Source organism: Sus scrofa, chromosome 6, assembly GCF_000003025.6.
Source record: "Sus scrofa isolate TJ Tabasco breed Duroc chromosome 6, Sscrofa11.1, whole genome shotgun sequence".
Lineage (NCBI taxonomy): Eukaryota > Metazoa > Chordata > Mammalia > Artiodactyla > Suidae > Sus > Sus scrofa.
In genome coordinates, this window is record NC_010448.4 from 89,003,962 (window position 1) to 89,028,386 (window position 24,425).

Sequence of the window (24,425 nt, forward strand, 5' to 3'; positions counted from 1 at the left end):
GACCTAGACTATAGCTCACAGCAACGCCAGATCCTTAACCCACTGAGCAAGGCGAGGGATCACTTTCAAAGCCATCACCTCCAGTCTAGGTTGTTACTTTACTCGGTTTTTTTTAGAATTGTGGTATAGTCAGTAGTATTTGGTCTTTGTCTGGTTCCTGGAACAGAGTTCCTAAAACCCTTGGCATTTCTTGAGTAGTAGGAGTCTCTATTGCTATTTATAAGGATCCCCTTTCGGCTACACCTGAGTTTAAGCTAAGGACGTAACATACGGGGCCCCTATAAAAACTCCTGGGAATGCTCCATAAAAAGCTTTTGATTTGATTGACTTCTGGGTTGATGAATATATTGATGCCACCAGAGAGTGTGGAAGTGCTGTGCTCCCTCCCTACTCTGCCTAGTGTATCTTCCATTTGGCTATCCTTGAGTTAATAACCATTACAATAACCCAGTAAAACACTTTTCCTGAGTTGTGCCAGTCATTTCAGCACATCAAATGGGGGGTATTAACCCCCAAATTTATAACCAAGTTGGACAGATGTGCTTGTGGCGCCTAGGCACTCAGTTTGGCACTGGCTGCTGAGGTAAAGACAGTCTTAGGAGATTGAGCCCTTGGCTACAGTCCTGTCTCTAGGCAGTGTCAGGACTGAATTGAATTGTTGGGCACCAAGTCAGTGTCTGGGGAAAAGATAACCACACATTTGTTGTCAGATTATATCATACCATTGCATACATTCTTTGTCCCTGTAATCAGATTATAAACTGAGACTATCCCATCCTCTACAGCATCTGCCCTAGTGATTTGTGCATATTAGATATTAAGAACAGTGAATTTTGCCCAAGTGAAAGTGGTTTCCAAGATGCTTTGGGATATGGATATTTCATCAAGTAGTAGAAGTAGAATTTATCTTATGCAAGAGCAGCTTTTTGTCGCTGTTCTTTTCTAGAGCCACACCCACAGCATATGGAGGTTCCCAGGCTAGGGGTCTAATCGGAGCTACAGCTGCCGGTCTACGCCAGAGCCACAGCAATGCAGGATCCGAGCCATGTCTGTGATCTACATCCCAGTTCACGGCATCACCAGATCCTTAACCCACTGAGCAAGGCCAGGGATCCAACCCGTAACCTCATAGTTCCTAGTCCGTATTCGTTAACCACTGAGCCATGATGGGAACTCCAAGAGCAGCTTTTTAAAAAATATTTACAAGTTGAGATTTGGAACATGATTTTGCTGGGGACTAGGGATTCTCTCTCTTTTTTTTTTCTCCATATATAATTCAGTAATTTTCATACAGTCACAGAATTGTGCAACCATCACCACAGTTGGTTATTCCACAAAGACACCCCACATCTGGTAGCCATCACTCCCATTTTCTTCCAGTCCACCCAGTACTAGGCAACCATCAATCTACTTTCTCTGTTGATTTGAATATTTGCATATTTAATGTAGATAAAATCATACAATATATGACTAATTTATTGCTAAATAACATACCATTGTGTGGATATATAATTTTGTTCATCAGTCACTGAACATTTGTGTGGTTTTTACTTTTTGACTGTTAATGAGTAATGTCTGGTTAAAGTACTCACGGTTGATTGTCAAGACATGGTAATTATACTTCAGGTTTTTTTTTTGAAATATCCCAATCCGGGGGGTTGGGCTGTGGCCAGCTGCCTGTTTTTATTGACACACAGCCATGCTTGTTTATTTGTAGGTTGTCTGTGTCTGCTTTCATCAAACAACTGCTGAGTTAAATAGTTAAAACAGACTGTATGCCCTACAATCTGTCTCCCTGGCCTCATCTATTTGAAACCTTACGTTCAAGAAGTAGCTTCATGTTTACTCAACACCCTTCTCTTTTTCTTATTTTTGGCAGGCGGAAAACATTTATAATGATGAAGACCCTGAAGGAAGTGTGGATCCAGAGGGACAAGGGTCCTAGATAATGTCTGCACTTGTAATTTTAAACTCCCCCTTTCTTCCTCTCAACCCTGAGATTGATTTAACACTGGTTTTGAGACACAGACTTTGTTTGGTTATCCCTCTATAATAAGTTCCAACAGTGTTATTAGTCCAAACGGAAGGTGTTTTCTAAATATTAACTGAGGGCTTCTTGATTCAGCAAAGCCACAGACTTATATTTAAATTTTCTTCAGGAATTTTCTAGTAACAAAGGTCTAAAGTAGCCACAGAAAGGGGAATGTTGTGTGTGGTTATTTTTCTTCTTATACTATCTCCCCAAGTTTTTCAGACTCAATTTAAGTAAACGTTAGAATAAGAGATAGAGCCAACTAAGGTAGGTGTCTGAGCCATGAAGTATAAATACTGCAGGATGTCATTTTTATTCAGGAAGTAGGGGAGATTCTAGTCATCAATTCCTGCTCTAAAATCTTCACACCTAACTTTCCAGGATGCACATTTTCTTAAATAGACCAGTCTCCTCTCAGTTTCTTCAGTTAAGTCAAAACTACATGTTCCTCTTTCCCCATATATTTTTTGCTTGTTAGTGTGTTTCTTGAGCTGTTTTCATATTATTTCTTTCCTTTCTGTGAAATGGTTTTTTAAAAACTTGGGACCACCAAGTTGTAAAGATGTATGTTTTTACCGGACAGTTATACCACAGGTAGACTGTCCAGTTAAGTTGAGAAGAGTGAATTGATAGCTTGTATTTGTTTTTAAAATTAAATTAATCCTGGATAAGAGTTGCTTTTTTTTTTTTTTAGGGGTTAGTCCTTGACCACTAGTTTGATACCATCTCTATTTTGGGTGACCTGTTTCACCAGCAGGCCTGTTAATCTCCATGACTAACTGTGTAAGTGCTTATAATGGAATAAATTGCTTTTCTACATAACCCCATGCTGATGGGTTTTATTTAATGTATAACATCCATCAAACACATCTGTGGCTTCTAAAAGAGTTGTTCAGATGACATTTATTTCCTGTGCTCTTTGACTACCAAGAACAGAATTAAATATAATAGACTCAGAAGTATAGAAAAGAGCTTTACTCCAGGGAAAGTGAAAGACATAAAACACTGAATCAGAGGTGCACAGATTAGTCTTTGATAAAATATCATCTTTTTGAAGTCTATCTCTAGAGAACTACATGGACTTTCAAGAATATCAAAGGCAGTGTGGCAGAATTTAAGGCAATATTAAATTTGGAAAAGGTGTTTGACCTTTTCTCATAGAGAGGTTGAATCTCCCCAGTATGTTTTTCACTGGGGCCTGTACTTAGAGGTTAGAAAAATAGGCTCTTTAAAGCCAGGTGCCGTATCTAGATAAAATGGCTGGTTCTTTGCCATTCACCCAATTTAACTGAGTACATCACTCTGACCCAGAATCATTTTCATGAGTAAGATCCTTAGGGAAATCTCGATTGGGTTTGTTGTTGTTGTTTTTCTAAGTCTGTAGTTCTTTTAGAGTATAGTGAAAATTACCTTTATACAAGAGTAAATCCACACGAATCAGCACAGACTTAAAGAAAAATTAACTTTGTAAAAGGATTCATTTAAACTCTTAACTCTCATGGCACAAAAGAATTCAAACTGTAAACCCAAATACAGTGGACCCTTGAAAACGAGGGTTAGAACTGTGCAGGTCCACAGATACTTTTCAATAGTAAACACCACAGTACTATTCTAGTGGTTGGTTGAATCCACAGATATGGAGCAACCTTGGATATATGCAAGTTAATCCCCATGTTGTTCAAGGGTCAACTGTAATGAAAACTGGCTGCCTTTTTTTAAAGATCCCACCTGTGTTCCAAAAAAAGCTTTTGGTTTGGGTCAACCCAAGACAAGGTACATTCTTCACAGCACTGAAGGTATGTCTGTACATTCATCCTCTACTTATTGTACATATGGAAGGTTGCTGCTGGGTGATGGGAGACTCACTTTGCCATTCCTCAGTGCATTGAGATCAGTACCAGCAGCCATTGAAATAGAATCCAGCTAAGAGTTGACTGATAGTATTCTGCCTCCAGAATCTTTTTTAAACAGGTCAGCCAGTGTTTTCCCAGGGTGAAGTGCTTGCCAAGTCCCTGGCACTCCCTTCTGTTTGGAAAAAAAGATTGTCCAAAAGGTACTTAGTGATCCTTTGCTAAGTTTTTTTGGGTTGTTTCTTGGTTACAGATTCGACCGTACATTTCTAAACAGCCCCTGTAAAGTTGAGAGAGAAAAAGATATAAGTTTAAACTTTCTGCAACTGAAATAATACAATATAAAGTTTTCAACAAAACTTTGGAAGCTTAGTTCAGGCTATGCTGGGGACAGATTGCCAAGAGTGTGATTTATATCTAATCAGGGAAGACTTTCCCCTAGCAAATAATTGGGTGCCTCCTATTTGTAAAACAGAATGAATGGTGACCTGTGTAATAATGATGGGAGGGACTATCTAAAAATTTTCTATGCCCACATTAACCTCACACAGATATTATAAGGCCTAGAATTCTATAGTTCTTCGGGTTAATCGTTTGTCTTTTTTTTTTTTTTCCTTGGCCACATCTGAGGTATAGGGAAGTTCCCAGGCTAGGGCTTGAACCTGTACCATAGCAGTTACCCAAGCATTGGCAGTGTCAAAACAATCCTTAACCTGCTGAGCCACAAGGGAATTCCCCCCTTGTACTTTAAATCTGATCTGTGCAGAAGTGTTTAACATCATTTTCTTCAATTACAATGTTCTGGAAATCTCCCAAACAATAAGTGTAGTCAGTTATGCCTAGATAAAACAGGAGGGAGTTAATGTTGTGGCTCATCAGGTTAAGAACCTGACTAGTATCCATGAGGATGCAGGGTTCTATCCCTAACCTTGCTCAGTGGATTAAAGATCTGGTGTTGCTATGAGCTGTGGCATAGGTTGAAGATGCAGCTCTAATTCGACCCCTACCCAGGGAACTTCCATATGCCATGGGTGCAGCCCTAGAAAACAGAAATCAAAAAAAAGAAAAACAAGTTACCACTGTGGCTCAGCAGGTTAGGGATTTGGCATTGTCTCTGGGGCTGTGCAAGTTTGATCCCTGGCCTGGCACAGTGTGTTAAAGATTCAGCTTTGCCACAGCTTGGCATAGGTCTCAGCTGCTGCTAGGATTTGATCCCTGGCCTGGAAACTTGGATAGGCTGCAGGTGTGGCTAGCAAATAAAAATTAAAACAAAACCCTAGGAAGTTAGGGGAAGTACCAGTTATAATAATTATTTGTGAATTTGTATCTAGGATGTAGGATTACTTAGGGAATTAAAAATTATGGACATTTGGGAGTTACCGCTGTGGTGCAGTGGGTTAAGAATCCAACTGCAAGGAGTTCCCACTGTGGTGCAATGGGATCAGAAAAGAAAAATCTGACTGCAATGGCTTGGGAATTTACATATGCTGGGGTGCGGCCATAAAAAAATTAGGGACATTGATCTAGTATTGAACTTGACAGACCTTTTTTAATCCTTAGTTTCTTTATCCAGGAGAATATGAAGAATAGAGAACATACTGTTAAGTAAAGAAATTAGTGGATAAGTGTTGCTTGTTTAGCAAAGTAAGCAACAGTTATGTACCTTTAGTCTATAAACAACACCCTCTTCAGCTTCTGACACAACTGTTAACAGTTTAATTTAGCCTTTTTTGTCATAGTCTGAATCAGGCAGCATAACTGAGTTAGCAGATGGGGTCAGGTAGGATGAGGAAAGTAGAAATGCACAGAACCTAGATGTTGTATCCTGTTCTAGACTTCCTGATGATAATTCAGGCAAACTTTAAGTCCTGCTAGAAATTGAAACACTCCAAATGAAGCCTGAATGCATTTGCAGGTATATGTTATCCCTAAATGACTTATTTGTCATTAGACACACACTTAGTATTTTTTTAAGGCATTAGTATTTTTAGATTAGGAAAGCAGCAATTCAATGCAAACACCATTCTTGTACCCACAAGGATCACCTTGAGACTGTGTCTCAATTCCACCCGCCTCAGAAGTGGGAGCACTAGCCCGTTCCAGGCTCTTGGGTAGCATAGCCCTTAAAAAAAAGAAAGCCATTTTCCATCTGTCTAAGGGTGAGCACAATTTGAAAATCACTTCTCAAACTACTTTTTTGGCTTTTCACTGTCAAGAGAAATTTCCCCTGAGCAACATCAGCCCTCCCCAACGTTGGGGTTGGTTGAGATTTGGGTAGAAGCAAAAACTGACTTATAAGTTGAGAGCTCTTCAGCAAGGCTGATCCTTAGCTGCTCCATCTCTTTGTTCTTCTGTTGCTGGAGTTGCACCCCACTTTTTAGCTGCCTCTGCCGTTCTTCCATTTCCTCCAGCTGTTCCTGCATGAGAGGATCAAGAACATTTCTGATGAGCCAAACAAGAAAAACCTGACATTGTAATATTACAAAGCACTTTCTTACACATTGTTTAATCTGCAGAGCAGTGTTGAGGTTGACTGACAGATTCATTATCTTAAGAAGCTGTGGGGGGTTTTGGCATGCCCGTGGCACGAGAAAGTTCCCAGGCTAGGAATCAAACCTGAGCCAATGCAATGCAGTGACAAGACCTTAACCCACTGTGCTACAGCCAGCTCCAAAGACATTGTTTTGACATACTATTTTTGAAAGTGGTGACCTAAAAGGCATCTTGCCTGTTTACTACAGCTTTCTTTTTTTTTTTGTCTTTTTAGGGCTGCACCTGCAGCATATGGAAGTTCCCAGGCTAGGGGTCAATTAGAGCTTTAGCTGCCAACCTCTGTCACAGCCACAGCAATACAAGTCCGAGCCACATCTGCAACCTATACCTCAGCTCAGGGCAATGCCAGATCCTTAACCCACTGAGCCGGGCCGGAGATTGAACCCCCGTCCTCATGGATACTAATTGGGTTTGTTACTGCTGAGCCACAGCAGGAACTCCTAATCATGTTATGTTGAAAGAAATCAAGTCTTTGTGTAAGTAATTTTTCTTGAATATTAACTAGAATTTTAGGAAAGTTGTTCTATAACAAGTCCGTTTTTAGAAGATGTTTGAGTTGTTTATTCAAAGGAAAAACGGTAAATATGGTTTTATATTTGAAGCTCCTTTAAGTCAGATATCTTAGTACTTACTATAAGGTGCAAATAGATGCTTTATTATTGAGGATATCATGGTTGTTCATTTTCTATATCCTTTGCTTGCTATGCATAAGGACAGTTGATTCTAAAGTGCTAAGTTGGAAGGTGGAGGTGTTATGTCCTGGAGGCCCTCAGGGGTCCTCACATGACTGCTTCCCATTCTACTGAAACTGGGCAGGATGTGTTCTGTACATTGTCTCTGCCTAGGATTAATACCTGAGGAAAGACCTAAGGAAGATGTCAGCACATCGGTCTCTGGCTTTATAGCTAGCTGACATGGGCCCCCAGGAAGCATTGGGGGAGTTGGGAAGGGAGCACTAGAATTGGAAGATATTTTCATTTTTTTAAATTTGTTTGGTTTTTTTGGTCACACCAAGGATCAAACCCAACCCATAGCAGCAACCCAAGCTGTTGCAGTGTCAACACCAGATCCTTAGCCCACTGCACCTTGTAGGAAATTCTTCAAAATTCTGATTTTGAAGAATAATAACCTAAGAATCCAAGTTTGGGTGCATACTATCATTAAAAGAGCCTAAATAATTCGTTCTTTGAGTAATTCTTGATATATCTGTGGCGTGTCAATCTGCAGTGTTTGATACTCTGGTTGAATCTCAACTTTCTTTTTTTTTTGTCTTTTTTTTTTTTTTTTTTGTCTTTTTTGCCATTGCTTGGGCCGCTCCTGCGGCATATGGAGGTTCCCAGGCTAGGGGTCTAATGGGAGCTGTAGCCACCAGCCTACACCACAGCCACAGCAACGCGGGATCCTTAACCCACTGAGCAAGGCCAGGGATCGAACCCGCAACCTCATGGTTCCTCGTCGGATTCGTTAACCACTGAGCCACGACGGAAACTCCTGAATCTCAACTTTCATCAACATTGGCAAAAGGTCTTTTTTAGTGCCTAACCACATTTCCACACAGATGAGGCCTTAACCACCTACGAGCATGTTCTCTAAAGGAGAGCATCTGCATATCTCTGTGCCCCACTTTCCCAGGCCTCAAAAGTACATGCTTGGGAAGGAGTCTGCCCCATCAATGATAAGCTCTTAACAGAGGATGAAGTATTGTTAGAAGGACAAGCATTAAGGACAGTCTCCAGTCAATCATATGAGGCACCACTAGGTTAACTTCCTAAAACTGCTTTATCATCTCCATCATTTATAGGCTTTCCACTTTCTTTAGTCTGGCATTCAGACCCTCTCTAGTTTGACTAGACCTTCCATTTCTCCTCTGGTTTTCACTGTCCAGTATGGAAGTCACTAGCCACCTCTGTCTACTGAATACTTGAAATAGAGCTAGTCGATGTGCTGTAGTGTAAGATAACCCAGCAGATTTCTAAGACTTGGCATACACACATGAAATGTGTGGGTATACATATAAATGTGAGTGTGTGTATGATACTTCAAATTTTTGTTTTGTCTTTTTAGGGCCACAACCTGCGGCATGTGGAAGTTCCAGGGATGGGGTCGAATTGGAGCAGCATTTGCCAGCCACAGCAAAGTGGGGGCTGAGCCACTCTGCGACCTACACTACAGCTTATAGCAAGGCCGGATCCATAACCCACTGATGGAGGCCAGGGATCGAACCTGCATCTTCATGGATATTAGGTTTGTTACCGCTGAGTCACAACAGGAACTCCTAATGCCTCAGGTTTTAATCATGTTGCAATGATAATATTTTTGATATATTGAGTTAAATAAAATGCATTAATTTCACCTGTTACATTTTTAGTGTGGCTACTAGACATTTTTTTGTTTGTTTTTAATATTATTATTTTTATTTATTTATTTTGTCTTTTTAGGGCCGCACCGTGGCATATGGAAGTTCCCCAGCTAGGGGTCGAATCTGAGCTATAGCTGCTGGCCTGTGCCACAGCCACAGCAACACCAGCCGAGATGGGAACTCCTGTTTTTTTTGTTGAGTTGTATGAGTAGTTTGTGTATTTTGGAGAGTAAACCTTTGTCAGTTGAGGATCCAGCACAGGCCACAAGTGCTGGCCCAGTAATTTCCACATGCCGTGGTGGAAATGAGGTTTTGGGATCGATCCCTGGCCTTGCTCAGTGGGTTACAGATCTGGCGTTGCCATGAGCTGTGGTGTAGGTTGCAGAGTAGCTCAGATCTGATGTTGCTGAAGCTGTGGTGTAGGACAGCAGCTATATCTCTGATTTGACCCCTACCCTGGGAACCTCTATATGCTGTAAGTGTGGCCCTAAAAGGCAAAAAAAAAAAAAAAAAAAAAAAAAATCAAAAAATGGACAAAAGACCTAAAGAGGCATTTCTCCAAAGAAAACACACAGATGGCCAGCAGGCACATGAAAAAATGCTCAACATCACTAATTATTAGAGAAAAGCAAATCAAAGCTACAATGAGGTACCACCTCACACCAGTTAGAGTAGCCATCTTAACAAGTCAACAACAAATGTTGGAGAGGATGTAGAGAAAAGAGGACCCTCCTTCCCTGTTGGTGGGAATGTAAATTGGTACAACCACTCTGGAAAGCAGTATGGAAATTCCTCAGAAACCCAAATAAAGAACTACCATGTGATCCAGCAATCCCACTCCTGGGCGTATATCTGGACAAAACTTTCATTGAAAGATGCATGCTCCTGTAAGTTGACTGCAGCACTATTCACAATAGCCAAGATATGGAAACAACCTAAATGTCCACTGGCAGATGAATGGATTAAGAAGATGTGGTACATTTATAAAATGGAATATTCTCAGCCATGAAAAGGATAAAATAATGCCATTTGCAGCAACACAGATGGAACTAGAAACTCTTCATACTGAGTGAAGGAAGTCAGAAAGATACCATGTGATATCACTTATATGTGGAGTCTAAAATATGGTACAAATGATCTATCTACAAAGCAGATCATGGACATGGAGGACCGACCTGTGTTTGCCAGGGCAGAGGGGATAAACAGGAGGACTGATGGGGACTTTGGGGTTGGTGGATGCAGACTGTTGCATTTGGAACAGATGGGTGATGGGTCCTGCCATACAGCATGGGGATCTGGCCAGCAGCTACAGGTCCTATTCGACTCCTAGCCTGGGGACCTCCATATGCCTTGGGTGTGGCCCTAAAAAGACAAAAAAGGAATGAAGTGTATCTTTGAAAAGCAGTCAGATGCCATATGTGACCTTTGGCAGTTTAGAAAGAAGCCATTTCATAAAGAATTAGCTCCTTCAGACTTTTATTTCTACTTTATCTATAATGAGGGGATACACTCATCAAGATTGTTTTTCATAGGAGTTCCCATTGTGGCTCAGCAGAAATGAACCCAACTAGTATCCATAAGGATGTGGGTTCAATCCCTGGCGTCCGTCAGTGGTTTAAGGATCCGCCATTGCTGCAAGCTGTGGTATAGGTCACAGACCTACAGATCTGGTATTGCTGTGACTGGCATAGGCCTGCAGCTTCAGCTCCTATTTGACCCCTAGCCTGGGAACTTATATATGCTGCACGTGAAGCCCTAAAAAGAAGAATGAGAGGCCAGGGATCAAACTCACATCCTGAAGGTTACTAGTCAGGTTCATTACTTTTGAGCCACAATGGGAACTCCAAGAATGATCTCTTTTTAAAAAAAATTATTTATTTATTGGCCGCAATGGAGACACATGGAAATTCTGGGCCAGGGATTGAATCCAAGTGGCAGCTTCGACAGCATCAGATCCCTAACCCACTACACTACAGGGGGAACTCCAGAACTATCTTTGGAAAGCTGCGCAGATCTTTGAATCTGAAGCAACTCCAGGACAGTGATGAAAGTCACGGGTAAAATTCTACAACTCAGAGTTCCCGTCATGGCGCAGCAGAAATGAATCTAACTAGGAACTATGAGGTTGCAGGTTTGATCCCTGACCTTGCTCAGTGGATTAAAGATCCGGCATTGCTGTGGCTGTGGTGTAGGCTGGCAGCCGTAGCTCTGATTAGACCCCTAGCCTGGGAACCTCCATATGCTGTGGGTGGGGCCCTAAAAAGACAAAAAAAAAAAAAAAAAAACCTCTACAACCCTAGTACTGCATCAGAAATTCTAATCCAAAGACTTCCCTACTTATGGCACCACTATCCTAATTACATTTGCCTGAAATCTTTGCTTTATTTATTTATTTATTTTTTACAGGTGCACCCTGTTCCTGGGCCAGGGGTTGAATTCCAGACAGTGGTGGCAACACTGGTCTGGGGATCAAGCCCGCACCTCCACAACGACCTGAGCCACAGCAGGAACTCCTGCCTGAAATTTTAGCATCCTCTGACTTCACATCTCCCCAAGCCACTTACTATTTTATTTCATTTCATTTCATTTCATTTTTAGGCCTGCACCCATGGCATATGGAGGTTCCCAGGCTAGGGGTCAAATCGGAGCTGCAGCTGCAGGCCTATACCACCACCACAGCAACGTCAGACCTGGGCCATGTCTGCAACCTACACCACTCAGGGCAATTCCAAATCCTTAACCCACGGAAGTCAAACCCCATCCTCATGGATACTAGTCAGGTTCATTCCCACAATGAGAACTCCATACCACTCATTTTATAGTCACGCTTATTCTACATTTGTTCTTGCATCCTTCCTCTTTTTCCTGCTGTCTCCACTTACCTGTAGTAGCTTCCTTAGTCTCCCTTGCCCCTGGGTCTCTAGCGCATCTTACACACTGCCACCAATTCTGTTTCCTTAGAGAGGCAATCATGTTAATTCCCTTGATTAAATATCTTTAAGGATGTAACTGACCACTGAATAGAGTCCAAACTCCCTAGTTTGGATTTCAAAGTCTAATGTGCTCTGTCCTGACCTACCTTTACAGTTCAATTCACCTACCAGCTTTTCATCTCCCTCATGCGCCCAAGTTATATTTTAGATCTCTTGGTTTAAATAAAATATATTAAAATTGGGAGTTCCCCTTGTGGCTCAGTGGTAACATACCTGACTAGTATCCATGAGGACACGGGTTCAATCCCAGGCCTCATGCATTGGGTTAAGGATCCAGCATTGCCGTGAGCTGTGGTGTAGGTTGCAGACACAGCTGGGATCTGCCATTGCTGGGGCTGTAATGCAGGCCGGCAGCTGCAGGTCTGATTCAACCCCTAGCCTGGGAACTTCCATATGCTTCAGGTGAGACCCTAAAAAAAAAATTATAAAATTGGGAGCTCTCTCGTGGTGCAGTGTGTTAAGGATCTGGCATTGTCACTGCAGTGGCTTGGGTCACTGCTGTGGCTTGGTCTGATCCCTGGCCTGGGAACTTAAACAGGCCGAAGGCAAAGCCAAAAATAAATAAATAAAGGCAAGTGTGATTCATTTTTTATTTTTTGGCCGCCCCTTGGCGTACAGAGTTCCCGGACCAAGGATCTGAGCCACAGTTTCGACCTATGCTGAAGCAAGGCCAGATCCTTAGCCCCCTGTGCCGAAACTGCGTCTCAGAGTTCCAGAGACATCACCAATCCCAATGCACCACAGCAGGAACCCCAAGAATGTGTGTTTCCAAAGACAAAAGTACTGCTCTTGTAATGGAACCAGACCCTCCCACATAGCCGCCGCTTTAGCTCCTCTTTGAAGTATCTAGATAATTATATCTGATGCATATTTCCTCAGTTTTTCTGATGCTAAAAACCACCACCATCGAATGGAAAAAATAAACTACTTGATGATCATGAGCACAAAGCCTCCAGATCTTCTGGCACCTAAGAATTAATAATGTTAACACCCATTACCTCAACATCAGCCAATGAGAGACTTGTGCACGAGCTGATCACATACCCTGTGGCCCACCAACCCCCACCTTGGCCCTTAAAAATGCTCTGCTGAAACACTTCAGGGAGTTCAGGGTTGAGGGGGCACAAGCTACCTGTTCTCCTTCCATGGGCCTTCAAACCTTTCTCTGGTCCAAACTCCGACGTTTCAGTTGGTTTGTTTGACCTCATTGTGCGTCAGGCACACGAACTTGCATTTGGTGACACTCTGAAAAGCGCCACACTTCTGTAGTCGCCTCACGGTGCCCAGCAGCCCTTAAGTCAGCACTTAATTGATGTGTACTCTGAGCCTGGTGGCAGAGATAAGAAAAACATACTCCCTACTTTCTGAAAGCTCACAGTCTGTGGGGGAGAGAAGTGTTTATGCCCTTAGTGTTTATAGGCTGCTCTATTCTAAAAGGAATTAGAACTGGCTCACAATCAGAAATAGCTTGAATACAAGTGAAATGGTAACAAATGCACAAAAAAGGAAAATGAGGAATAGAGATTTATAGATTTCATCCCAGTTTTTTAAGACTGGAAAACTTTGACCAGAGATCAAATAGATGGGGCTTGAGGGTGAATATGGGGAAGGGAAGCGAATGAATTCTACTTAGCCTCATTACCTCCTGCGCTGTTTAAACCCAGGTGTGATTCACTTGGGGTTGCAAAATTGTGCTACGGAAAGAGCACTGAGATACTTGGGGTTGGTCAGCCTAGAGTTCAAATTACTTCAACTCACCAAGCCTCAGTTTTTCATCTATAAAAAAATGATAATAGTTGACTTGGAGGATTAATGAAGATCCAGTGAGATCATTGGCATCAAAATGCTGTGTAGGAGTTCCCGTCGTGGCGCAGTGGTTAATGAATCCGACTAGGAACCATGAGGTTGTGGGTTCGGTCCCTGCCCTTGCTCAGTGAGTTAACGATCCGGCGTTGCCATGAGCTGTGGTGTAGGTTGCAGACGTGGCTCGGATCCTGCGTTGCTGTGGCTCTGGCGTAGGCTGGCGGCTACAGCTCCGATTAGACCCCTAGCCTGGGAACCTCCATATGCCGCGGGAGTGGCCCAAAGAAATAGCAAAAAAAAAAAAAAAAAAAAAAAAAAAATGCTGTGTAAACTAAGAATGCAGGTTACTTTCAGCCCTAGCACAGGCCCAAATGAAAGAAATGGAAAACGGGAGTTCCCTTCGTGGCGCAGTGGTTAACAAATCCAACTAGGAACCATGAGGTTGTGGGTTCGATCCCTGGCCTTGCTCAGTGGGTTACAAATCTGGCGTTGCCGTGAGCTGTGGTGTAGGTCGCAGACGCGGCTCGGATCCTGCATTGCTGTGGCTCTGGCGTAGGCTGGCAGCTACATACAGCTCCGATTAGACCCCTAGCCTGGGAACCTCCATGTGCCGTGGGAGCAGCTCAAGAAATGGCAAAAAGATGGAGTTCCCGTTGTGACGCAGTAGTTAACGAATCCGACTGGGAACCATGAGGTTGCAGGTTCGGTCCCTGCCCTTGCTCAGTGGGTTAAGAATCTGGCGTTGCTGTGAGCTGTGGTGTAGGTCACAGACGCGGCTCGGATCCTGCGTTGCTGTGGCTCTGGCGTAGGCCAGTGGCTACAGCTCTCATTAGACCCCTAGCCTGGGAACCTCCATATGCCGCGGGAGCGGCCCAAAGAAATAGCAAAAAGACAAAAAAAAAAAAAAAAAAAAAAAAAAGAAAGAAAGAAAGAAATGGAAAAAAGATTTTAAAAAAAGAAAGAAAGAAAGAAATGGAAAACGGAGCAAAGACGTGAGTGAGAAGCTCCCATTATGGCGCAGCAGAAATGAATCCAATTACTAACCACGAGGTTTCGGGTTCGATCCTGGCCTTGCTCAGTGGGTTAAGGATCCGGTGTTGCCGTGAGCTGTGGTGTTTGTTGCAGACGAGGCTCGGATCCCGCATTGCTGTGGCTGTGGCTCCAGTTTGATCCCTAGCCTGGGAAACTCCACATGCTGTGGGTGCAGCCCTAAAAAGGAAAAAAAAAAAAGGAGTGACCCCAAAGAACAAGTTGTTCCTCCCAGATGTGACACTAGCCAACAGCCCAGACACATTTGACTCTGGCCACCTTTTCCTCCCCAGACTAAAAGACCACACTTCCTCTCATGCCCATGGGCCTACCCTGTACTGCTGCACCTCCTCGTCTCGTTTTTGTCTCACAAGGGTGATCTGGTCCTCCAGGTTCCTGTTTTGCAGATGGAGCTGCCGGGCCTCTGCCTGCAGTGGTCTCAGAGCCTCCTTCATCTCCTGGATCTCGGCCTGGGTTTTCTGCAGGGCTTTGGCCGCAGCTTCTTTCCTCTCCAGGAGCCGCAGTAGCTGAGGCTCATACTCCTCCTCCAGGCCCTGACGGCTCTCTGCCATGAGGTTCTCAAACCGAGCAGAGAGCCGCCGGCTCTCCTGGAGAAAGTGCCCATCCCTCTGGCTTGGAGGTGCTTCGAGCTGTTGCCGTAACTGCTCCTTCTGCTTCTGATAGGCATCCCGGAGCTGGGCTAGTTCCTCCGAGAGCTGGGCTGCCCGGGCCGTCAGCACTTCCCGGAAATCGGCAAACTGGGCCACGTCCTGCCGGCGGCACTCCAGCTGGTACTGGTACGCCACGCATTCCTTCGTCACCTTGAACAGCTTCTGCTTGACCAGCCGGATCTCCTCCCGCAGCCCATCCCTCTCCAGCTCTGCCTGGGCGTGCAGTTTGTAGGCAGCGAGGATGTCCTGGTGGACCTGTTGCACCTCCTGCAGGGCTGGTTCCCGGAGCAACACGAGCTCATGGATGAGCTGATCCCTCTCCTCTTCCAGCTGGGCCACAGCTTGGACACACTGCTGGAAACGCCCCTCCAGCAACTCCAGGTCCTCTAAGCTCAGGCTCCCATCTGTGCTGGGATTTGGCTTGGCTCTGAGGCTCTCCTCAGGGTTAGGTTTCTCCTCACTCGGGACTGTCTCTCCCCCATAGGTGATCGGCTCTGGGCTTGTGGTCTCTCCTGGCTTCATGGTCTGTTCCACACACACTATCTCCTCCGGCTTCACAGTCTCCTCCACGTACAGCATCTCCTCCGGCTTCACGGGCTCTTCCACATACAGGGCCTCATCCGGCAGCCTGGTCTCCTCAATATGCAGCGTCTCCTCCGGCTTCTCGGTCTCCTCCACATACAGGGCCTCGTCAAGGTCAACTGGGTCCCCCAGGTAGAGAATGTCCTCTAAGTTCAAGGTCCCCTCCAAAGAGAGAGTAACTTCTGGGTTCCAGGTCCCCAACTGATAGAGGGATTCAGAGTTCCCCTCCTGAAGAGGAGAAGTGGCCTCTGCTCTTGTTTCCCTGCAAGAGAAATGACAAGGTGAGAGGGCAGCCGCAATCCAAGAATGGTCTGTGACAGAGCCACCAAGCCACAGGCCTGGCTTATGTCAAGTTCTCACATCTCAGAGGGCACTTGTCTGCCCCTCCCATCCATCCACCTATCCCCACACAGCCCACTGCTTAAACCTGACAACATCCCCGTGTGGTCCATGGCTCTGCTTCCAGGACAGGAAACTCACACCTAAGCCACTACTTGTTCCACTGTCATAAGAAAATTCTAGTATTGAGGTAAAAGCTTCCCTGCAATTTTCCCCTAGACTTGATTGTTCTTTCCAGAATTAGACAAAGTTAACCTCTTTTCCATGTAAGTTCTTTAAACACTTAAAGAAAGTGATTTATCCTTCAATTATTCCATGCATGCCAAGGTTTCCAGTGCCCTCCTCCTTTGGGTCACTTCTTTTTGACAGGCTCCATGGACAGGCTTGCTATGGTTTGGAGATGGGCACAGGAAGCAGGACCCAGGTGAGTTTCTCTGGCCGCTACACTTCTCTGGCTGCCGTCAAGATGCCCTTGCGGGAGTTCCCGTCGTGGCTCACTGGTTAATGAATCCGACTAGGAACGATGAGGTTGCAGGTTCGATCCCTGGCTTCGCTCAGTGGGTTAAGGATCCGGCTTGCAGTGAGCTGTGGTGTAGGTCGCACACGTGGTTCATATCTGGTGTTGCTGTTGCTCTGGTGTAAGCCGGAGGATACAGCTCCAATTAGACTCCTAACCTGGGAACCTCCATATGCCACAGGTGCAGGTCCTGGAAAAGACAAAAAAAGAGCAAAAATAAATAAATAAATAAAAAGATGCCCTTGCATATAGGGCAGCTCCACCACATTCTTAACAAATGCTAAAACTCTTAAGACATTTTTTTCACACCAGATACTTTTAAATCATATCTCTTGTTCCTGTAAAACTTCATCTTGTAAGAACTGGCCCATCCTGGCCACTGCTCACTCGCTCGTTCTCTCTCTCTCTCTATATATATATATATATTCTTTTTCAGTTTCCTTTCCACTATAAGTTATTGCGAGATACTGGATGTGGTCCCCTGTGCTTGCTATACAGTAGGTCCTTGCTGGTTATCTATTTTACTTTTTTTCTTTTTGCTTTTTTAGGGCTGCACTTGCAGCATATGGAAATTCCCAGGCTGGGGGTCACATCGGAGCTACAGCTGTCGGCCTAGGCCACAGCCACAGCAACACAGGATCCGAGCTGCGTCTGAGACCTATACCACAGCTCCAGGTACACACACAACCACCACAGTGAGACCTACACCGCAATGCCAGATCGCTAACCCACTGAGCAAGACCAGGCATCAAACCCTCATCCTCACGGATGCCAGTCAGATTTGTTTCCGATGCACCACAACGGGAACTCCCAGGTTATGTAATATACAGCAGTGTGTACCTGTTCATCCCAAATTCCTCATTTATCCCTCCACCCCTGCTCTCCCCTTTAGTAACCAGAAGGTCATTTTCTATGTCTATGAGTCTATTTCTCTTGTGTAAATAAGTTCATTTGTATTATTTTTAAGATTCTTTATATATGTTGTATCATCCAATGTGTGTCATTCTCTGCCTGACTTATTTCACTTAGTATGGGAATCCCTAGGTCCATGCATGTTGCAAGGGAGTTTCTTTTATAGGGAGGAGTCAATAGGCTAGAAAGACCAGGTACAGGGAGGCTGGAGGAGGGAATGGTCAGACAGTGGACCAGGGAGCATTTGCCCCTGAGGCCGGCTAATTCCCTTCAGAGCGGTTTGCTCACAGTTCCAGTGTTAAGGACAAGTTCAGGGGCTCTTGGGGAGCCTGATGAAACTTTGGTCAGGTTAGCAGGCACTTTGTCCAGATTGGTCACTGGGGACAAACAGTTCAGCTAATCATTTATGAGACAAAGAATGGGCATTTTAGGGTCTGTGTCTGGCTTTCTTGTGGGTAAATAAGAGAGGCATCTGCTGTTCCGACCTAAGCCCCGTGAGGAAGGGCATTTCTCTACAGTAAGCTGCTGGCTGTTTTCTGGAGCATGGAGCTCAGCAAGTGCTCTTAAACTAGAGTTCTATGATCCCCTTTTTTTTCCCCCTGTCTTTTTTAGGGCCATACCAGTGGCATATGGTCCCAGGTTAGGGATCAAATCGGAGCTGCAGCTGCCAGCCTACACCACAGCCACAGCAACATCAGATCCAAGCCTCACCTGCAACCTATGCCTCAGCTTGTGGCAACACGGGATCCTCAAACCACTGAGTGGGGCCAGGGGTCAGAGCTGAATTCTCAAGGATACTAGCCGGTTCGGGTTCTTAACCCACACAACAGGAACTCCCAGTATTTTCTGTTTCAAATGGTTCTTGGAATTCCCTTTGCAGCTTAGCAATAATGAACCCAATGAGCATCCATGAGGATGATGGTTTGATCCCTGGCCCCACTCAGTGGGTAAGGATCTGGCATTGCTGTGAGCTGTGGTGTGGGTCACAAACATGGCTCAGATGTGGCATTGCTGTGACTGTGGTGTAGGCTAGTAGCTACAGCTCTGATTTGACCCCTAGTATGGGAACTTCCATATGCTGCAGGTGCAGCCCTAAAAAGACAAAAAAAAAAAAAAAAGAAAAAAAGAAAGAAATGCGGTCTGTTTTATAACTGGTGCATTTGGAGTATCTGAATGTGGTTTCCATAAACTTTTTTTGATAGAAAGTGTAAATGAAAAGCCCCACATATCATAGAATTTGATTTATTTGCCTTGAAAAGGCTTACTTGTGTTCAAGTTTTAAGTGCTGTTTCTTACCCCCAAGTTTCTAGCAAAGATTATTTTTATTCTAAATCATTGTGTTCTCCATCCTCCTCTCTAACACTCCAGGAAGCCCTGGCTTCCCTTTTGCATCTCCTGGTGGCTCTCTAGAAACCACAAAATATGTGGCTTCACCAGGCTCCAGACGTCACTGGGTGCACCGAAACCTAAAGCCTGAAGACAACTCAACAATCACCTAGTCCATTCACGTCCCTTTGCCAGAGATGGAGTGGGTTTTTTTTAGACATCTTTAGCTGATGTTACTTGGCCCCTCAAACTCATCTGCCACCAAACCATCCTTCTCCCTGAGCTTGTTACGCCTGTATTTTCCAGCTCAGAGAAACACGTCACCATATACCAGGCTGATGAGACAAGCAGTCTTGAAACAACCAAACTCACTGAGAAATGACATTTCTATCTCAGAAAGTCTCCATTCTCCACCCCCCTCTTCACCCCACTGCCCGGGCCCTTGTCCAAGTCATCACTTCTCACCTGCACTTCTGTACCAGCCTTCCCACGAGCCTTCTCCTCTCAGTCTATCTTTGACAGTGCTGCGGCTTGCCGTAATATAAAGCAAACCATGTTGCTCCACTTCACCCATAGAGAGCCAGCTGCTTAGCAAAGATTCAAAGCTCTTCTCCATGTGGCCCCAACACACTTCAGCCTCATCTCACATTACTCCCCACAGTCTACCCAGTGCTTGATGATCTGGAACATGTGTTAACTTTTTGTTTGTTTGTTTGCCTTTTCTTGAGCCACTCCCACGGCATATGGAGGTTCCCAGGCTAGGGGTCTAATCGGAGCTGTAGCCACCAGCCTACGCCAGAGCCACAGCAACGCGGGATCCGAGTCACGTCTGCAACCTACACCACAGCTCATGGCAACAACGCCAGATCCTTAACCCATTGAGCAAGGCCAGGGATCGAACCTGCAACCTCATGGTTCCTAGTCGGATTCGTTAACCAGTGAGCCACGACAGGAACTCCAACATGTGTTAACTTTTACACCCCCTACTCCTAGCCCACAGTATCTAAAGAGACCAGCTGAGAAAATATAGCTCGCTATATGCCACCTGACTAGAGAACAGTCCTACTACCTGGAAAGGTAGATCTCCTAGTGCTGGGAAGGGTGCACCTGCTCAGCCAGTCAGCCCTACCCAGATCCTCGACAGAGTCCCTGCTTTCCCAGCAGACAGCCCTCATACCATGTTCTGGCTGCTCATCCCACCACCCTGGAATGATGTAATTGTGTTCCAGGCACAAGAATACTCTTTTATACAATGCTCATCTATTATCCCCAATTTTTAGATGAGTACTCTTTTACCAGAATACTCTTTTATACAATGCTCATCTATTATCCCTATTTTTTAGATGAGGAAACCAAAGCGGACTACAGATCTCAAGGTTCTGGAGTTCCTATGGTGGCGCAGTGGAGATGATCTGACTAGGAACCATGAGATTGCGGGTTTGATCCCTGGCCTCAATCAGTGGCCTAAGGATCTGGCGTTGCCATAAGCTGTGGTATAGGTTGCAGATGCGGCTCAGATCTGCTGTTGCTGGGGCAGTGGTGTAGGCCGGCAGCTGTGGCTCTGATTCAACCCCTAGCCTGGGAACCTCCATGTGCCGCGTGTGTGGCCCTAAAAAGAAAAAAAAAAAAAAAAATCTCCAAGTTCTATAGTTTGTAAATTGTGGAGCCTAGAGAAGGCTGGCAGTCTGGCTCCAGAGCCAGAGCTCCTTTTTATCACTCTCCTCTTAGAATAGGCATGAGGTCTGAAAGAAGTCAAACAGTTACTGCAGATATAATAGAGCTTGGCCCTGGCATTCAAAATATATTTATATCTATTTAGCTAACAAATTTCTACATACCCTCAAGCCCTGCTCAAACTCCACCTCCTCTGTGAAGCATCTCCCAGACAACCTGCATTCTCGTGTTCTCAAGGCACTTTGTATGCAGCTCATCTTTGCACTAAGTGCTTTGTATTATGGAAGTGCCTGGGTCTATCTTCCCTGACAGTCCATTTCCTAAGGACAAGCGCAGTTATTTTCTCTATACCCCAGGGTGGGGCTCTGTAGAAGACAGGCAGCAATGGACTGAGATCCAAGGGGGAAACTTGCCCAAGGTCAAGTGGCAAAGCTGGAAGTAGAACCTAGGTCTCCTGACTCGCAGGCAGCGCTGTTACCACACACCATGTTGCCTCGGTCACCCCACCCACAGTGCCAGGCCTCTGTTAGGTGTTGCCCTCACACAGCTGCCTCTCTCTAAGGAGCTGGGGGAAAAAGGTGATGATGGGAGGTAGGGGGCAAGGGAGGCAGCTCAGCTGTGACCCCTGACTTCAGGTTTCCTTGGGCCACCTCTGCCACTCCGTCCCTGTCCCTCAAGTATTCCAGCAGCTCCCTACCCTGTCCAGCAAGGCTATGGCTGGAGTGTTTGTGACCCTGTGCAGGCCTGAGTTGGTGTGTGGCTGGCTCCGTGTGTACCCACATGTGGGTACCGCAGTACAAGTGAGTGTATGTGTCAAACTGTGACAGTGGAGGGGCGTCACGTGTGTGTATCTGCACCTCTACCTCTTGGTACAGTAGGAAGTCCAGGGCTACAGGCTAACCTGGGGCGGAAACGCTGCCTCCTCACCTCAAACCCTTCAGCCACAGGTCCCTTCCCCCTAACCAGTGGCAAGCTCACTATGAGGATGGATGGAGGGATGGATGGATGGAGGGAGGGAGGGAGGGACAGAGCCTCCCCTCCAGGGCTCCTGGCCAGCCAAGGCCCTCCTGCGGGTCTAGGACAGGAGACCCTGCCCCCACACCATGCCAGGCCCTGGACCAGAGAGAATGAGCTTCCTGAACTCTCAACTCTAAGCTGGCCGCTGCCCAACCTTGCACCAAGCATCTTCCACAGGGCGAATTCAGCAGCTGGAGGCCTCCATCTCCACTTGCCTTTGGGGTGAGGAATGAAAGAAAACGGGTAGCGTCTTTGGCCCCTGTGGGCCGAAGGGCATCTGACGATTGATGCCCTCTAATGTAAAGGGGTTAACCCTCACGCCGCCCGTGGGAGGGGGAGGGGGGACTATAAAAAGCCCCAGACAAACGGAGGTGCTGGCCAGGCCGGACTCCCCGCTCTCCCTTGGCCGGTGGCTCCGCCCCGTGCCCCACCCCGGCTGGACCCCTGCCCCGCCCCCCGCCCCGGCGACAGGCGCTCGCGGGGGGAGGGGATCCCGCCGGCACCCCCTCCCCAGAGGCGGCGACGCGGGCCCGGGACGCTCCTACCTCGCGGCCTGGGCGGCGCCGTCCCCGCCGCGCCGGGGCTCCGGGCTGGCCATGGCTGCACGACCCGGGCTGGGCGGCCGCGGTATTAATAGCCGGCCCCGCGGGCCGCCCGCGCCCGCCAGCAGCACTGCCAGCTGCAGCCGACACCGGATCCCGCCGGCCCCGGGCCGGGCGCGCCCACTTGGCCCGGGCTCCTCCGCGGGAGGAGGGAGCGGCCGCGCGGCCCAGGGGCGGGGAGAGGCCGCCCCTCCCGGGACCAGCCGGGGGAGAAGGGTATGGGGGGTCGGCGTCTCCAAAACCGGCCATCCCTAGGTCTTCCCGAACCTTCTCTCTCTCCACCCTTCCCTTTCAAGGGTCCTAGCTGCGGGGGTGCGGGGAGGAAGGTGGCTCTGCAGCTCCAGGGGAGCGCTTGCCTTGCCCGGCCGTCCCGGGAGGGGGCTGGGTGTGGGGTTGGGGACCTCGAGGGACCCAGCACCCCGCCCGCCGCCCGCAGGAGTTCAGGGGTGTCCGCCGCCGCCCTGCGATTCCCCCGGCGCCTGAGAGCTGTGCCCCGCAGCTGTCGCCAAGGGCTGGAGGAGGAGGGGTAACGCCACACCCCGTCCATTTGGGGACAGTCGGGAGCCTGGAGAAGGGCGGTGGGAGGACTGCTCGGGAGGGTTGGAGCCTCTGAGGTTGAGTCCGTATTTAACCCGCTCTCCGCCCCTGCGCTGCGAGGTTTCCTGGGGTCTCTCCGCTTGCTCCACCTGTCACCCCCGCCCGCAGTGCGGTCCACTCCAAGGCGCGCTCCCCTTCCCCAAGTTCGAAGTCCACCAGTGTGGGGATCAAACTTAAACACTGAAGGCTTGCTTTCTCCCTAAGCGAGAAGCTGTCTGGCCCCTTCCAGACCTGGGCCTCCGGCATTCTCCCTCCTGATGCCTTTTTTCCACTTAGCCCCTCTGTCTGGGGAGCTCTTTGACTCAATCGCAGAAGAATGCTGTGCACCATAACAAGCGGAGGGGCTGGATGTCTTTAATCAGAGAGGCCTGCAGCGAGGGGTGGGGGTGGGGCAGCAGTGCGGCTCTGTTGAACGCATGTGGGCTGTGTGTTGGGATCTCTGTGCCTGCTGGCGACTGTATGAACGCCACGTGTTTGTGCGTATGGAGTGTGGCGGGGAGACTGGCATTGTGTGTCCACGCGTGACCCTGTGATGACTGGGGGGCGGGGTACATGCCTGTGAGTGGGCATAGGAGCGTGTGACTGTATAGCGAGGCGGCGGTGATTTTGAGTAGTGCTGGTGCTGGTTGTGGAGTGTTGGCGTGGCCATGCTGTGGCTGTCGTGACTGGGCTGAGGGGCGTGTATACAGTGTGTGTGTGTGACTGTGCCTAGAAGTGACTTGAGGACTGAAGGGTGAGAGCATCAGGGGCGCTCGCAAGCGGATGTGTGGAGAGTCGTCTGTGGGGTCTGTGTGTGACCAGGGCCTGGTGCGAGTCATTTATCCAGGTTATGAGTGCTGCCTGCGGTGGTATATTTATATCTCTCTGTCTGATGCAAGGGGGTGGGAGATTAACACCCAAGGGCAGCCAAATACACCCTTGTAAGGTATGCACGAGAAAAAGTTGGGTTTTGGAGGCTGCTGGTCATTTTCTGACTTACCTCTAAAATATTCCAGGGGAGGAGGTTGGCAAAGCCTCCGTGGCTGGTCATTTGACAGTTGCTGCCAGTCAGAGGGGTGCTGAGGGAGCAAGGGCCAGGCCTGCCAGCAGCACTGTTTGCTGTGGTGCTAGGCAACAGGCAGCAAGAGTGGCATTAAGAAGGGCTATCCTTTCCCCTCCAACCCCCAACCCAGGACCTGGCACCAGGCAGTTCCCGAAACTGAATTCTGTAACCCCTCTTAACCTCCCTGTGTGCCCTTCTTCAGGCTGAAACTGTGAATCCCCCAGGGTCTCAGAAACACCTCTAGGCCTTCGCTTTGCTCTTACTGTCCCCTTCTGCCTAGAACACCCTCTCCAACTCTCCATGTCCACTCTTTTTCAGGTCTCAGCTTACATGTCATCTCCCCAGAAAGGCTTTGCCTGATGTGCCCCTCCCCCACATAAAGGCCCATCCATTCACTGGTTTGTCCTGTCAACTCGTTTATTTTCTATACAGCACGTACTGCAGTCTTTAATAATGTCCATTTTCCATTCCTTCTTTTTCTGCTTCCCCCATTAGAATGGAAGCCCCAAGAAGGCAGGGACTTTGTG

At 47.0% G+C, this 24,425-nt stretch overlaps 2 protein-coding genes across 5 annotated transcripts in view; one reads left to right on the forward strand and one right to left on the reverse strand.

Moving 5' to 3' along the window:
- RBBP4 (RB binding protein 4, chromatin remodeling factor) overlaps nucleotides 1-2,854 on the forward strand; it is a 19,724-nt gene extending 16,870 nt beyond the window's left edge. Inside the window, exon 12 of the mRNA XM_013999126.2 lies at nucleotides 1,880-2,854. Coding sequence (XP_013854580.1) covers nucleotides 1,880-1,945 — 66 coding nt within the window. The 3' untranslated portion in view covers nucleotides 1,946-2,854. The remainder of the gene's footprint in view (nucleotides 1-1,879) is intronic.
- On the reverse strand, nucleotides 2,672-22,346 carry SYNC (syncoilin, intermediate filament protein). 4 transcript variants are annotated; one of them, XM_013999124.2, is made up of 5 exons: nucleotides 22,203-22,346; nucleotides 14,952-16,134; nucleotides 6,175-6,299; nucleotides 5,919-6,004; nucleotides 2,672-4,162 (listed from the first exon to the last, which is right to left on the reverse strand). In XM_013999124.2, exons 1-5 carry the CDS (start codon nucleotides 22,253-22,255, stop codon nucleotides 4,152-4,154), a joined length of 1,458 nt encoding a protein of 485 aa, XP_013854578.1. In that variant the 5' UTR covers nucleotides 22,256-22,346; the 3' UTR covers nucleotides 2,672-4,151. The 4 variants fall into 4 exon arrangements, with proteins under 4 accessions (XP_013854578.1, XP_003356339.1, XP_005665242.1 ...); XM_005665185.3 differs by having other exon boundaries at nucleotides 2,676-4,162; nucleotides 5,928-6,004; XM_003356291.5 differs by lacking the exon at nucleotides 5,919-6,004.